Genomic DNA, 15936 nt, shown 5'->3' on the forward strand with positions numbered 1-15936 from the left:
TTATCAGAAGGAGTGTTTGTGGTTGTCAAGATTCTGTTTCTTAATGTGACCATACAAATGGTGTTAAGACATTTACTATTTGATCAATTTTGCTTAAGTAGAATGAATAGATAAAAAAAAAATAGAAAAGAAAAGCGTAAGAGAAAAATCTTTTAAAATACTTTGATTAGGGGTGGGAGAGGTTGAGTTAGTGGTTATGGTGCTTGCCTGCAAAGCCTAAGGACCCAGGTTCGATTCCCCAGGACTCATGTAAACCAGATGCACAAGGTGGCACATGTGTCTGGAATTCGCTTTCAGTGGCTAGAGGCCCTGGTACACCCATTCTCTCTATCTGTCTTTTAACCTTTGGGGGACTGTAGCACAAATACAGAGAAAGTTGCCACAAACATTGACACCGAGTCACCAAGAAAATGTTAAATATTGTTTAGCGTATCTTATTTAATGAGATTGAGTGTTGCACAAAGTACTTCTCAAACACCCCCACTGTGCAAGATTAAAGTGTGCCCGCACATGCAATGCTTCCTGTTCAACCCGTCGTTCCGATTTTACAATACCGTATACCTTCACCTCCCTCCGTCCAAACCGTCCTATTCCAGCATCTCCAGTTCCACGGTATCTCTCGTAGACACGGACGCCGCGTGCTTCTTGTGCCCGCGGGACGTGGTGTGTCTCCCCGCGCACAGTCTTACCACGGTCCACAGGTCAGACCTCCCGGTCTCGGTGACGAAGCAGTACAGAATGGGGTCGGCCACACAGTTGAGGCTGGTCAGGGCCACGGCGACTCGGTACACGGTGTACGTGTGCGCGGCGGCCCCGGGGCGGTGCGCGGCGGCTCGGCGCTCCAGCGCGCAGCGGACCAGCACCATGACGTGGAAGGGCGTGAAGCACAGCACGAAGGTCAGCGTGACGCTGACCAGCAGCCGGACGATCCTGGCCTTCTCGCCGCTCTCCGTGGCCTGGTTCTGCCTCACAGCCTGGTAGACTTTCTGGTTGCAGACCATGATGGTGCCCAGGGGCACCACGTACCCTGCGCACGTCCTGAACAGGTTGAGGTGGATCTGCCACGTCTCCAGCGGGTACTTGTCGTAGCACAAGGTGAAGTTGGCCCTGGTGGCATTGCAGTACTCCACGGCCGTTTCGTCTTGCCACAGGATGACGGCGTTGAAGAGGGACTCCAGCGTCCACACGCACAGGCTGGCGGCCAGGGCGAACCTCCTGGTCCTCAGGAAGGAGAACCTCAGCGGGTGCACCACCGCCAGGTAGCGGTCCAGGGCGATGCAGGTGAGGAAGGCGGTGCTGCTGTAGAAGTTCAGGTACATGAGGAAGGCGCTGCCCTTGCACAGGCCCGGGGAGAAGGTCCAGTTGTCCTCGTTCCAGGTGTAGTGGACCCACACGGGCAGCGTGGACGTGTAGAGCAGGTCGGACAGGGACAAGCTGAAGAGGTAAATGCCCAGCTCGTTCTCCTTCCGCGCTTGCAGGAAGGACACGCACAGAGACCCGATATTGGCGGGGACGCTGACGACGATCACGAAGATGTAGACCACCGGGAACAGGTAGTGGTCCACGTCGTGGGGCTCCTGGAGGCACGTGCTGTTCATTGTGTCTTGGTTGGGGGTGGGGGGGAGGCAGGGCCAGGGAGGGGAGGGGGTAAACGGGAAAGGAAAGGTCTGGCCCAACTCCCCCTCTTGTAGGTTTTCAACATTAAGTTCTCTTTGATTCTTTTATTTCCCAATCCCCCCTCCCTTGGTTTCTAAAGTCCTAAGCAACTCATCAGAACGTTTAGAGTGTGAATCAGTTTTCACAGGGCTATTAACTGTTGGAAGTCAGAATCCAACTCCTGGAGCTTAAAGTAAAAAGGTCAGCCGAGTTAAAGGAACAGAAGCGGACGTGCTTGTTACAGTAGAGCGCTGGCAAAGAAGCCTCCAGGAACAACGGGGGCGTCCCTTGTCCTCCATGAGCTAAAATCCACTTAATTTTCCTCATGCATCTCAACAGGAGATAGAGGTCGATGCAGACGTGAATATATAACACTTTATTTTCACAGCGATTGACATTCTTCTTTAAATGCCCTAGTTCTGTAATGAAAGATGAACTATAGGTCAGATATTTTAAGATATAGAATTCCATGACAATCATGACTTTCATTTATTGAAGGTACTGGAAATACTGTAAGTTATAATGTTATTTAAATGGAAAAATTATTTAATCAAACTTAGAAAATAAAACCAAACTAGATATTTTGTCCACTTCAAATAAGAATTACACAAAAAGAATGCTAGATTGGAAGGTATTAGGTTTCTCATGACCTAAAAATCATAGCCAGAATTTATAACTACAAAACCCATCTTAACAACTGAAAATAAAAAGTGTAATTATTTGGTTGTGATCAGTAGATAAGTTTTGTTATTTCATTGGTGCTGAGGATTCAGTAAATGCTCTGGAGGATTGATAATCTACATGGATACACAATTTCTTTACTAAATTTCATATACAATCCCTCATGCTCTTTTTCTTTTTCAAAAATACTATTTATTTATTTATTATGTGTGAGTATGGGGAAGATATGCCAGCGCCTCTTGCTGATGTAAAGGAACATTAGATGTGCCACTTTTGGTGGCATAGAACCTGATCCAGTAGGCTTTGAAAGCACACTTTTAACCACTGTCCTATATTCCACATTCCCTCTTTTTTTTTTTTTTATTGATAGCGGTAACATCTTGTGATTACCAATTTCTGTTTTTAGACATAGCTGTCTATTCGATTTGTTCCTTTTCAAAGCTATGATAGCATAGAATCACTTAAGCATAGAGTCCATCTTTCACTTAGGGTTGGTGGGGCACTTTGGTGGTTTGGGTGAGTCCCCTAATGGAACTTTTACAGAAATCTTTGCAGGGACAGCTTGGAGGTCACCCAGACTGCTCCCACTCTAGGATAGATGAGTCCTAAGCACAGAAGGTTCTGCCTTCGCAAGGCACAAGGACTCTGCTGCTAGAATGTGACTAACCCAGGATACCGCCCCTTCTAAAGGGAGAACTAACTCCCCCAAGGCCTTGCAGTGCTATCACAGCTACAGGTGTGAGACAAAACACAATCAGCAGCCTTTTAAAGCAATAGGAAACCCTTCAAAGAGGAAAATATTTGTGATGGAAAAAAAAGAAGAGAGAAAGAAGGCTGCAGGTACTCCAAATGCATGCATGGGTAAAACCACTAGAACCTCTGAATCAGAAATGAAGCACAAATCTTGCACCCATGCTGACAGAGGGGACCCTCCACCATCCCCCAACCCCACTGGGATCCTGGAGTCTCTGTCTTCAGGAAAAAGGCAAACAAATAAAAGAACACACACACACACACACACACACACACACACACACACTCCACAGAGATTTGAAGACAGCAGAGGAAAGCTAGCAAGTTCCTTATTCCAGCTTGGATTCTGTGAGGAGCTGTAATAAAACAAAATAAATTAAAATAAAATCCATCCCTGTGTATTCACTGCATCCAGCAGGTCCTAGCTTGGAAAGGGTGTGAGCCTGCAGTGTTAGTTTAGTCCAGGCAACATACATGCTTAACTGGAGGGAGAGAGGGAGAGAGAGAAGGAGGGTGAAGAGGAGAGACTATAAAGATGACCGTCTACAAAAACAGAAAAGGGCTGGAGAGATAGCTTAGTGGTTAAGGCATTCGCCTGCGAAGCCTGAGGACCGGTGTTCGACTCTGTAGGTCTCACATAAGCCAGACGCAAAAGGTGACACAAGCGTGCAAGGTCGCAGACATGCGCATGGTGGGGCACACGTCCGGAGTTTGATCGCACTGGCTGGAGGTCCTGGCATGCCAGTTTTCTCTCTCATAAAAAAGTTAGAAAAAATAGAATAGACTTTATAGAATTAAAAATATAATAGTAGTTTTCTTTTTCAAAAACCAACCAACAAGCTAGATGAAGCTGAAGAGTGAATTAGTATTATTGCAAAATAAATTCAAAGAAATCAACGTTATCAGTTATAAGAAAATACCAGAGACGTGGAGAAGAAAGTATGAAGGTCCACATATGTGTAAGTTGAATTCCATCATCGAGTAAAGGGAGACCAGAGAACAGCTATGTTTGCAAATAGAATGGGTGATTTCTAGACACACTGTAATCAAACTGCATATACCAAAGACTAAGGAAATGGAAAGAGCTAGAGCAAAAAGACGGATTATCTACAAGGGATAATTTTAGGCCTACAAAGGGTGTATCAATAGCAATAATTGGAACCAGAAGACAAAAAATTGCTATATCCACATTGCTGAGACAATATATTATCAATGCAATGAAATAAGTATATTCTTGATAGAACTAGATTGCAAAGACCAGAACAAAAATGAAACATTTTCGCACAGAGAAAATTTATCTGAACGGTATTTCTCAAGGCTAGAACTGAAGGATGAAAATGACACTAGACAACAGCTGAGATGCAGGAAGGATTTAGTAAGATGTTTAAGATGGAGCTCAGAGTGGTCCACATCATGACCTGCAGCAGGCTTATGCAGCTCAGAGAAAACAACTAACCCGTAAGTCTCTCCCTTTAAGGCCAGAACCAAAATAGGAGCATGGCCAGTGGCTCCTTGTCAGTGTTACTAAATAAATATGCATTTTTCTCTAAAAGAAAAAGTAAAAATATATGTAAGATGGAGGAAATGATTTGAGTAAGGTTTTGAAGTTATTGACGGAATGAAATTTTCTAGCTGTTAAGGCATTTCCTGCCTGGGTAAAGCGGCCACAAGACAGAGAGTTTTGATGAAGCAGATACCAGGTCTCTCTCTACTCTGTTGGGCAACAGAGGCGGCCAAAGCTAGAAGCTGTTTGCAAGGCCCTCAAAGGCCCTTGGAGTACCCGTGGTTCTTCTTATCTTTAAGTTCTAGTCTCCTCAAGTGTAAGTTAGTGCCCATACCACAGTGTTGTTGGGAGGGTTAAATGAGATGATGGCTGAGATCTAGCACCTGGCAAGCCTTCATTATTTATGAACATCCACAATATACCAGTGCTCATTGTGTTGCCCCTGCATCTGGCCAGAAGATCACAGAGGAGCCCAGGTCCTCAGTATGATGTGAACAGTAATACTTCCTGTGCTATGCCAAGTCATGTTAATTCAATGAAAGTGCATCTAAAATTGTAAGGGGACACATGGTTATTCACACATCTTTCCAAATATCATTTTGACTCCTAATCAGATTTTGAGAAAATGGTTTTTAACAACAGCAATGAGAAATATGGATATTTGAAATTTTTATTTTGTCAAGTGTTCAAAAAGACAATCTGTAATAAAATAATGCATATCCTAGTCAGCACTAAAAATAATTCAATTGATAGCAGTAACCAAAAGGAAACTTTTCCTATAGTACCATAAGAAATGTTTGCTTTCACTTAGAAATTTACTACCTGTTTTTTAAGACTTCTGTTTCAGACCCTGTAGTAATTTATTAACAAAAGTTATAATTGATGCTTACTGACACTGCAAACTTAACTTCTTAGCTTCACATGATTTCTGATAAGTACAAAAAGTATTACTGGACCATTGAATGGATGAGGAAACAATGCCAGAAAGCTTTTCAGCCAGGAAGTGGTAGGGCTTTTTCCTGACCCGTGCAGTTTGCCAATACACCATTTCCTGAAATAAAACAGAGCACAGATATTCTCCTTTTGTACCCCATACTTTTACCTAACTCGTTCTAAATTTATATTTTGACATCACTTTACCGCTGTTTAAAGTAGAGGAAGCCAGGCATCTTCCTCATTTCTCTCTTACATTTGCTACATTTTACACAGCCCAAACCAGATGAAACCTTACCAGCACTACTGATAATCATGCCAAAGTATGTTATATCCTTTAAAGTCTCATTCTAGTTTTTAAACTTACCCCTGTCTCTTGGAATGATGTTTTTTCTCGACTGAGGAGGCTGATAAATCTGCTTGCATCAAGAAGAGAAACCAGCACTATTGTGGGGACAGGAAATTGCACTCATATTTTGTCATAAACCAATGGGGAAGCAGCATCTTAATGGGAAGGCTTACATTACCCAAGTTCAAACAAAAAAAATCTCTTAAGTAGTTTAGAGGATGTTTTTGTCATTTGTTGTCATTTAAATTTTATAACCCATTTTTCTTTACGTCCTAATTACAAACATGAACTGAGGTGCATGTTTTACTTAACAGAATGTGTGCCATGTATTTCACTCATTCATTTGTGCAACATGCTAATGTATCTACCAATTATATGCTTCAGGTACTGTGTGCTGAGAAACACTGGGGAACCCAAAAGGAGTATGTCTCCAGGTCGAGGAGAACTGTTCAGTAATAACGGATGCAGATGCAATGGCAACTCCATGCGATGTTCAAATAAGGTAAGATAAGCCATTTGGATGTATGAGCTGGTAGAGGATTTTGTAGACCCATCCAGACTGATCAAATTCATGGTAGTGAGACAAAAGAGGGAGAATGGTCGGGTGATAAATGGTGGATATTGTGGGGTTTAATGGCAAAAATGGGGTAGGTACCTAGGAAGCCAAGTAGCCAACTTTGTGTAGTCTGTTTTTTTACTTTTGTGAGGCTAATGGGAGTCTATATGTAGTATTAGATTATAAATCCATTTTTTCTTTTAATTTTCCTCTGAGGCTAGAAAGTAGAGATTGCTAAAAGCAAATAATGTAACTGGCTTGGACAAGTAAATAAGATTTATTTAAGAATGATATAGATTATTATTTTAAAACTGTATGTAGTACTTTAACAAGCTCAAAGCCATTGCCAAATCTATAAGTGATTTAATATGAAGGGAAATTAGTTCCTAGAACTTCTTACTTTTCAGATATATGAAAGTTAGGCATACTGTGTCTTAATATACTTTCATAGACCTGAAAATAAGAATATTACCTTGTGAAGATAGAATCAATTTTTAGGCTGTTCATCAGAACAGCTAAGTCTTTGTTTGTCAAATGACATTAAAGGTTGTTGGAAATGGGGTTCTTTTTTACCCAGAGATGGAAAAAGAGATTTCAATCTTGGAGTTAACCCAGGCATATCATGAATGTGAATGTTTTACAGCTTTCTTTGTCTTTTGATGAAAATTATACAGCTAATACATTTATAAGACACATAACATGTTCAGAGTAAGTTATTATATATTAACTTTAAGAGCGAGGATATATTGCCACTGAAATGATGAAAAAGTGAAGTTCAGTGTGAAAAAATTAGTAATAAATGTCTCAAGCCTTTACAGAAGATGGAAGCAATGAATTAAGTTTACTTGTAACAACAATCCATAATTTAATTTTGCTTGGTTTTGCACATCTGCTTATCTGTGTTTTCTATTGATGAGTATCTCGTGATTCTCAAAATGTCTAATTTTCCCCAAGTGGGACATACTTCTGCTTTTAGGAAAAGGGCATTTTCATTTTCACATTCATATCAAGTATCTGTGTACTTTACTCTTCAAAAGGCAGAAAAAAAGGATGTACTTAGAAGACGTGAGAAATGTGAACTTTCATCTCTTCTGCTTAAATAAGGAATTATGGCTAGTTTATGAAAAAACCTTGTTTACTCTATGCAATGAAGTTTGCCAGCTTTATCAAATTTTTGTCACGTAGTACAGAAATACAGCAATTTTCAATGAAAACTTGAAGATTTCAGCGCACTGAGACACTTAGATCACTCAATGGTTTCATGGGGTCACAATTCTTAGCCAGTCAGTTTTCTAGCTTCCTGAGTTCACAGACTGGACATCCAACGTTGGTCAGAGGGTTCTCGGGCTAACACATAGGTAGCAGGGTAATGGAATGAGGGTCAGCCTTGTTATGACTTCTTCACAGGACGGAGAATGCAGGTCTTTATTTGTTCTGCTTATGGTCCGTCATGAAACTAAGTCATCTTAGCTTTCTGTCTGATGCAATGTCACCAACAAAAGCAGCAAGTAAAGATGGCATGGCGAAACTTTGAAATACTGCTATAGTGTCTCCGCTTTATTTCTTTTTGCATATTCAACTAGTCATTTTATGTTTATTGTCACAAGAGAAGGGACTCTTAGCACAAAGTAAGAAAGTCTGTGAAATTAGAGTTCCAAACTATGGAGGCAATTGAGGGTGATGGAGAGGCTGAAGGCCCTGATGATGTACCTGAGAGAACTCCTAAGGAGATAAGGCCAGCTTGCTAAATTAGTATATGCTATAGGGACAAAGTATGCCCTAGATCTTTGAAAATTAAGTATGAAAAAGAATACAAGATCAATGTTTATGTCAATTCCATGTGTGATGCTAATAGCTTGGATATATGTGGCTAAACATTGCTACATATATTTGTTGGACTAGATGCTTGGAAATATTTCTTGAAGGGTTGGGAAGATGGCTTAGTGGTTAAAGGTGATTGCTTCAAAGCTGGTCAGCCTGGGTTCAATTCCCTATGTAAAACGAAATTTAAAATAACACATATACCTGGGATCCCCTGAGTCTATGGCAGTGGGGGACGGAGGCCCAAACCTCACCCAGCCCAGTAGTCTGGCTTTCATCTCTAGTCTGGCAGTTTATTTGCAGTAGCAAGAAACCCTGTCTCAATACAGATGGAGCACAGATATACCATAGTCACCTCTGACTTCCACACATGCAGTACAGTATGTGTCTCACACACATATAAATAATTCAATCAATTAATAATTCCTTTTTAAAGTCTCCTGAACTTTGTGTTGTGTTTTGAATGTGAGATGCCCTCCATGGGATGATGTGTATGAACAAAGCTGGTGATGCTTTTACTATTTTTTTATTTTTATTTTTTTTAGTTTTTCGAGGTAGGGTCTCACTCCAGCCCAGGCTGACCTGTAATTCACTATGTAGTCTCAGGGTGACCTCGAACTATGGCAATCCTTCTACCTTTGCCCCCTGAATGCTGGGATTAAAGGCATGCACCACCACGCCCGGCTTGTTAATGTTGTTTGGAAGGTTGTAGAACCTTTGGGAAATGAAACCTCCTTGGAGGAAGTAGAGCACTGGGTGTGAGCCCTGATGTTTTGTAGCCTTGTCAAACATCTTGTCCACTCTCTGTTTCCTGCTGAAAGATTCAATGTGACCAGTTTCTTCAGAACCCTGCCACCGCACCTTCCCCACCATGATGGACTAGGTCTCCTAAAACTATACGCCAAAGTAAACCCTTTTAAAAACATTTTTTTTGTCAGACATTTGATCCAAGCAATGAAAAACAATATAAAGTCATTTTCTTCTTAAGTTTCATCTAGGTAGACTAAACTTCCTTTCTTGGCAGAAACATACATAAAAAAAAAATGGTGTTGACAATCCAAAAGAGACTAAACATCGGAGGGCAGTAAGACTACTCAGAGTTCCATTATTAGAGCAAACCTACACATAATGATCAGTGACTGACAAAAATACTACGGGCAATTTGTAACATGGGAGAAGTGCAGACAGCAGCTGGGAACTCTTTGTAATGATCACAATAGTCATGGGTTGTAATTGGGTGGGTGTGTTAGTCAAAGCTCTTTGTTGCAGACAATAGAAATGGTCTGTGGCTACCTGGAACAAAGATGAATGACTTGGAAAGCACTCAGGATAGGTCCCCAGCTTGATGTAAAGCTTCTAGAATGAGGCTCATTAGCAGTTTTAGTCACAGGACAAAATGAGAACCAGGCCACTCTCCCTGAGTGTGCAGGTTAGGATGGCACTGTGGACTCCATTGTGCTGGGCCCCTCAGGACACCTTGGATGGATCCTCTGCAGAGCTGCTTTCTAGGAACTCTCAGGGTTCCAGTGCGGTTTCCCAGCTCCACATACATCTTGTCACTTTCTTGGTCACTGTCAGAGCCTGTTGGTGAGGGCAGCAAGAGGGAGCATCTGGTTCCTTTATTCCTGAAGGGGCCAGAATTCTGCCTCCCACCAAAACTCTCCTCATGGGGATTCAGCCACACTGAACATGGGCTTGGGTGATTTTAGAACAAACAAATTGACATTAAAGCAAGAAAACCAAACAAAAATGTATCTGCCTCCCAAATAAAAAGTCCAAAGTCAAATAAAGATATATTTTTTTACATTGTTTTAGACGTGGGAAGTAAACTCAAAAGTTATACTGTTAAGTTTTTATATTACTAATTTGTGGTGCGTTGGCTTCTCTACTAGGTACTGTATGAATATTAATGTGACTGAACTTCATACCAGTACATTGCCATTATCATTTTTTTGGATGTGTATATGAGGGTGGTGTGCATACACATGCACATACATGTGCATATGTGTGCATACTTGTGTGCACATGAGTGTTTGTGTGGGGGTCTAATGTTCACATTAGGGGTCTTCCTCAGTTGATCTTCACCTTATTTTTTGAAACAGGATATTTTTTTGAACTTGGAGTTCACTCATTTGGCTAGAGAGCCAGTGGTCCCAGGGATGCCTTGTCTTTGCATTCCCAGCTCTGGAATTACAGGCATGTGTCAGCATGCACAGCATTTTATGGGGAAAGGGGGAAGGGCAAGGGAGCACATCTCCTTTTCATGTCTGGGGAAGAAGCCTTTGGAGAAGGGATTTACACATGTGGAAAGCAAAGAGGAGAACCCAAGCCCAAAGATCCCCTCGCACCTCCTTCACAGAGAGAACTCTCCAGGGTAGAGCCTCTGTAGAAGGCACACACATGAGGAAGAAAAAGCAGGAGTGCCTACCATGAGATCCCCAAAGAATACTAAGAGAGAGTAAAGGACTAAAGGCTTAAAGAGAGATCACATACAAAACAGTTAAGTATCCAAAAACATAATGCAGAAAGCAAGCAGGAAAATGCCCAGGCTAGAAGAAATCCTCCCCTTTCCCAGCCTGACTGAGAGGGGGGAGAACTTACTAAAGCAAGGACCAGAAGAGTTATTTACACACATGTGATAGGCTCATTTATGGATTAAACATCCAATTAGAATGAGCCTCATCATCAGACTCAGATTATGTCATGGAGGGACTTGATTGTTTGGTGGACATGAGAGGCTTACTCAAGAGGGGCCAGCCCACCCAGGTGTGTTAAGCTTGAAGAAGAAGACAGCTATTGTTGTGGAGTATTGCTTGCAGCCATTTTGGGTGAGACTGAATTGGATGCAAGTTCTAGTCCTGTCCAAGCAGGCAAGGTATTCTCTCTTTTGGCCTCCGTCACTGAATGACTGCCTATACAAAGCTACTTTGCTCCTATTTTTCACTAGCATTACTATTTTATAGAGCAGAAAAATAAAGAGGTTAAATACTCTGGTCCTAATCAATAGCTAGTAGATTGTAGGAGAGAGGCTGTCTGAAGATTCAGGACAAATATTACCTCTAAATTTCGTATTTGTATTTATTTATTTATTTTTATTTTTTATTTCTTTGAGAGCAACAGACAGAGAGAGAAAGAGGAAGAGAGAGAGAGAAAGAGAGAGAGAGAGAGAGAGAGGAGAGGAGAGGAGAGGAGAGGAGAGGAGAGGAGAGGAGAGAAGAGGAGAGGAGAGAATGGACGCACCATAGCCTCCAGCCACTGCAAACAAACTCTAGACGTATGAGCCCCCTTGTGCACCTGGCTAACGTGGGTCCTGGGGAATTGAGCCTTGAACTGGGGTCCTTAGGCCTCACAGGCAAGTGCTTAGCTGCTAAGCCATCTATCCAGCCCCTGTATTTATTTTTAAGAAAAATGCCCATTAAGCAACATATAATTTACTCCACAAGGTGGATTTGTTCTTGAGAGCTTGTTTGGAGGTTCTAGCAGAGAAGTGCACTACTCTTACACCCTTGACCTAAGACCCATCCTCCTCTTTTGGGGAAGGTCCTCTCCTACCCAGTGTGCAGTTTTGAGAAAGGTGTACATGGAGCAGTGAGGGAGAAAAGGGACCCCTGCCTAGCCAGCCAGATCAGCTGAACCAACCCTGGAGACCAATGGGATGACCACCCTCACATCCTGATTTGTTGTTTTGACCAACTTTTGTTGTTGTCAGACAACACTGATTTAACAGAGCCTATCACACATTTTGAAGAGAAGTCCCATAACTGACTGATACTATTCACTTGCAACCAATCAGTTATATCCACAGCTAGGAGATCAACAGATGGTACAAGATTATCTATGAAGAGAAATAACTTTACCACCTCTCCTGCTTCAGAGAATGCCTTGAAAGTATATTACCACCATTCTTTTTCTTTTTTTAAATTTAGTTTTCTTTATTTATTTGAGACAGAGAGAGAGAGTGAGAGCAAGAGAAAATGGGTGTGCCAGGGCCTCCAGCCACTGCAAATGAACTCCAGATGCATGTGCCCCCTTGTGCATCTGGCTTATATGGGTCCTAGGGAATCAAATCTGGGTTCTTTGCCTTTGTAGGCAAGTACCTTAACCACTAAGCAATTAGGTACCCCTTTTATCTCATGTGACCTGTTTTTTTTCAAGTTCAGGAAATACATACAATATATGGGCACTATGCTTAGGAAGTGCTGAGATGAAAAAGAGTTGGCCTCTGTCCTTGAATTTCTGAAGGCCTACATCTGATTTCTAAAAGTCAAATCATTTCCTCAAGTGAGATGACAGACAGCTATAAAACTTCAACACATTTTCCTTCAAAGGTTAGATTACTCATCCTTCTTTAAACATCAAAGTTGTGATACTTAGAAATACTAAAAATTTAAAACTGTTTACTTTTTAAACCATTTGGAGTGTGAGACCTCGGGCCAACCTCTTCTAATATCTTCTGTATTTCATTGATCCTGAATCTATAGAAACAAGAGAAACTGAGCACATGCTTTCTTTTCTGATAACTTGCCTTTATCTTACATCTTGATGGGCTTTTTCAGCTGGTATAGCTTTCTTCTTTTTATTAAAAACTTTCTTGTTAAATTATTTCCCAATCGTAGATTTAGAAAATGGAGACAATATGTTTTCTCTGTTAAGTACTAACTTTGATGTATGAACTAATAAGAAGCAAAGGTATTTCCTGGGGCTGGAGAGGCTGGCTACCTTTACTGTTAAAGATTTTGTTTCCTTTCCTGCATATTTCACACACTGCACAAAAGTTTTGAAGTGAAAGGGGTACTGTGTACTATGGGATCACATATGCTGAGTATTGGTTATAACTTCCAAATTTCATGTGCATGGTTTTTCCCCGTTTTATCATGTGATACTACTCACTTTATCTTGTAGTTGGTATGTGATGTGTGCACATCGCTGAAATAAAATTTCAGGAATAGTGGGGAAGTGTAGCACTCACTTCTGGGTTGTGTTGTCTCCCAATCATGATTAGTTGAATGGGACAAGCACTTCAAGTTTTATTGAACAAAGCAAGGGGGAGAGACCTGAACAGGTTTGTAGAGCTTTCTGGTTAGGGAAATAAGTTGATCTTTAAAGTGACTGGATTGAGATACAGAGAAGTGTTGTTCTGGTTCAACCACCCATCCTCACAAGAGGTTCAACTGTTTCCTTTCTAAACATCGAACTGGTTGGGGGAGGAAGGCTCACACACCTGTAAGCGTTACAAGAGAAGAAGAAGAGAATCAAGGGCTAAAAACAAGGGGGTACTTTATGGAGACCAGATGGGGCCTGCTGAGACTGGCTTTGTTGTTTCTCTTAGAGCCCATCCCTTCCTCTGTATCTGGTCAGCTTGACCATCTCATAACCATCTGCAAGCCCTTCTGCTCTTTTCAGTTTTTGACTACTGTTTTAACCACTCAGTCCAACCAGTACAAGGACAAAAGACAACACAGTTTATTAACTACAACTAACTAACGTTTCATCCTTTTATTTTTTCTATCAATATTCCTAACTTCCTTAAGCTACAAGCCCTGGATATATCAGAATGGAAACCTTCATCAGGTTAAGATTTAATGAGTGCCTATTATTATTTTTTAATCACTTAAACATGTGTCTTCAACTTGCGGTCTTCTCAGGTTAGGTGAAGAAGTCAGGCTTCTAAAGATGGTCATCTAAAATGACCTCTGAATTGGGGCCTAGTTGGGGCCTCCACACCAGGTCCTCATTCTTGCTTTGCTCCTCCCATTCGTTAGCCTCTTCTTTTGGCAGGTGTGGGCCATCAGAAGAGGTCGGAAAAGTAGCCAGAACAGGTCGATTCTCAGAGACGTGAAGAAAAAAAAAAAAAAAAAAAAAAAAAAATTAAAACATGTAGTTCGCAAAACTAAGGCGGCTGCGTGCGGACAGCCCACGGCCCTCACTAAAGATGGCGGGGTGTGCCTCAGCAGCCGGCTGCCCTTCTTCATCATGGTGGCGCCCGGACCCGCCTCCGTGGGCGCTGCTGTCATGTGACCCACACAATGGCTGATTGCCTAGTCCGGGCCTCCCGGCAACGGCGAGCCAAAGTCATGACCACCGCCGCGGGTTCGGCGGGCGGCGCCGCGGTGTCCCTGCTGCTGTGCGCGCTGCTGGCGCCCGGCGGTGGCGGCGCGTACGTGCTCGACGACTCCGACGGGCTGGGCCGGGAGTTCGACGGCATCGGCGCGGTCAGCGGCGGCGGGGTGAGCGGAGGGGCGCGCGGGCGCGCGGGGGCGGCGCGGGGCATGCCGGGCCACCCACAAGCCCCCGCGGCGGCGTCGGCACGCCGGGTGGCCGGGCTGGCCTCGGCGCGGAGATGGCGGTGGGATGGATGGTCGTCCCACGGGCAGGCCCGGGGACCCGAGATGCCTGGGGTGGGGAGGACATTCCCACCACCCCACAATTTCAAGAAAACACTTTATCTATGTATGTATGTGTTTATTTGAGACACAATGGGCGCGTCAGGACCTCTAGCCAGTGCCAACGACCTTGTGCAGCTGGCCTGTGTGTGGGTCCTGGAGAGTCGAAGCTGGGACCTTAGTCTTCCCAGACCAGCGCCTTAACCGCTGAGCCATCTCTTCAACCCCGAGCTGTCGGGGGGTGGGGTCTCTATTTTCGCGCATGGATTCATTTGGAAGATCTGAGACCGCAAACTTCCCTTGGGCTCTGAGCACTTGATGCGAATGGAGACTCCGGGCGGAGGAACTCCGTCTGCGACGGGACACGCACCCCGGGGTGCAGCAGGGCCCACAGGGGGACTGCGTGAAGCCTTGGCTCTCTCCATTCTGACGTAGTTCCGGAGAACCTGCATTGTTACAAACACACCAGAAAGCTCTCACACCAGGTCCTGAGAGAAACCTTTCCTGACTTAAAGAATTCAGGGATGGGAATTAAAAAAAATTTTTGTTCTTTCTAAAAGTAGTTTCAGCTTCACAGGAAAGTTTTGAAACGGTGCCAGCGTTCTCTCATCTGCATCCCATATTAGAATGGCTTCATTGTCATAGCCAGTTGTTGACACATCACTAACTACAGCACAATACTTCATTCAGATTTCCCTAGCTTTTGCTTAGCGTCTCACTTCTCCATTCCAGGATTCCAACCAAAATTTATATTTAGTGGACATGTATTAGACTTCTCTTGACTAGGATGGTTGAGATGGGTTATTTTTACGTGAGCATTTCATAGGATTGATTTGCAAAGAAACAGAAGGCTGTTGCAGCTCTGTGTCTAATTGTCATTGGGTGTCCCTAGCTATCCCAACTGGTGGCTTCAGTGGCATGATTCTTCTTGGCTGTATTCCATTCTCTTAGTCACCTTTGATTTTTGTGTGACCTCTTTCTCTAACTTTTGGGTCCATGAGGTGTATGCTGCCAGATATTTGAGGAAAGGGATTTTCCTTTATTTTTTTTGTACCCAACATTTAAACAAACACAACAGCTACCTGTACTTGAGAATGTTAAGAACTGAACTCTTAAGGCTTCCGTGTTTTGGAGTTGAAGCAGAGAGAACTTGAATCATCAAAGTCAATTGAGCTTGAATCCTAGTTTCTAGTTTCCCGCATAGCAACCTGAGCAACGGCGGTAGATAATGACCTTCTGTAGTCCCTAACTGACAGTGTCACCAGCAGGTTCTGGAACATATATCAGTTTAGAGGAACCT

At 42.9% G+C, this 15936-nt stretch overlaps 2 protein-coding genes across 5 annotated transcripts in view; one reads left to right on the plus strand and one right to left on the minus strand.

Moving 5' to 3' along the window:
• Positions 1 to 418: 418 nt before the first annotated feature.
• On the minus strand, positions 419 to 5958 carry Gpr65 (G protein-coupled receptor 65). Its single transcript, XM_004649358.2, has 2 exons — positions 5895 to 5958; positions 419 to 2075 (listed from the first exon to the last, which is right to left on the minus strand). The coding sequence occupies exon 2, from the start codon at positions 1596 to 1598 to the stop codon at positions 588 to 590; it is 1011 nt and encodes a 336-aa protein (XP_004649415.1). The 5' UTR covers positions 1599 to 2075; positions 5895 to 5958; the 3' UTR covers positions 419 to 587.
• A 376-nt stretch (positions 5959 to 6334) lies between these two features.
• The window catches only part of Galc (galactosylceramidase), a 50924-nt gene continuing 41322 nt past the window's right edge, over positions 6335 to 15936 (plus strand). For 2 of the 4 annotated variants that reach the window (XM_045155172.1, XM_045155173.1), the window contains exon 1: positions 14265 to 14480. In XM_045155172.1, the coding sequence (XP_045011107.1) occupies positions 14280 to 14480 (201 nt within the window). In that variant the 5' untranslated portion in view covers positions 14265 to 14279. Of the gene's footprint in view, positions 6379 to 14264; positions 14481 to 14573; positions 14704 to 15936 lie in introns of those variants that run through there. The other 2 variants (XM_045155175.1, XM_045155174.1) reach the window with 2 other exon arrangements.

This window comes from Jaculus jaculus, chromosome 7 (assembly GCF_020740685.1).
Source record: "Jaculus jaculus isolate mJacJac1 chromosome 7, mJacJac1.mat.Y.cur, whole genome shotgun sequence".
In the NCBI taxonomy this organism is placed as follows: domain Eukaryota; kingdom Metazoa; phylum Chordata; class Mammalia; order Rodentia; family Dipodidae; genus Jaculus; species Jaculus jaculus.

Coding starts and splice junctions, on each gene's coding strand:
- Gpr65 (XM_004649358.2), bottom strand. CDS start 1,598: ATGAACAGCACGTGCCTCCAGGAGCCCCACGACGTGGACCACTACCTG.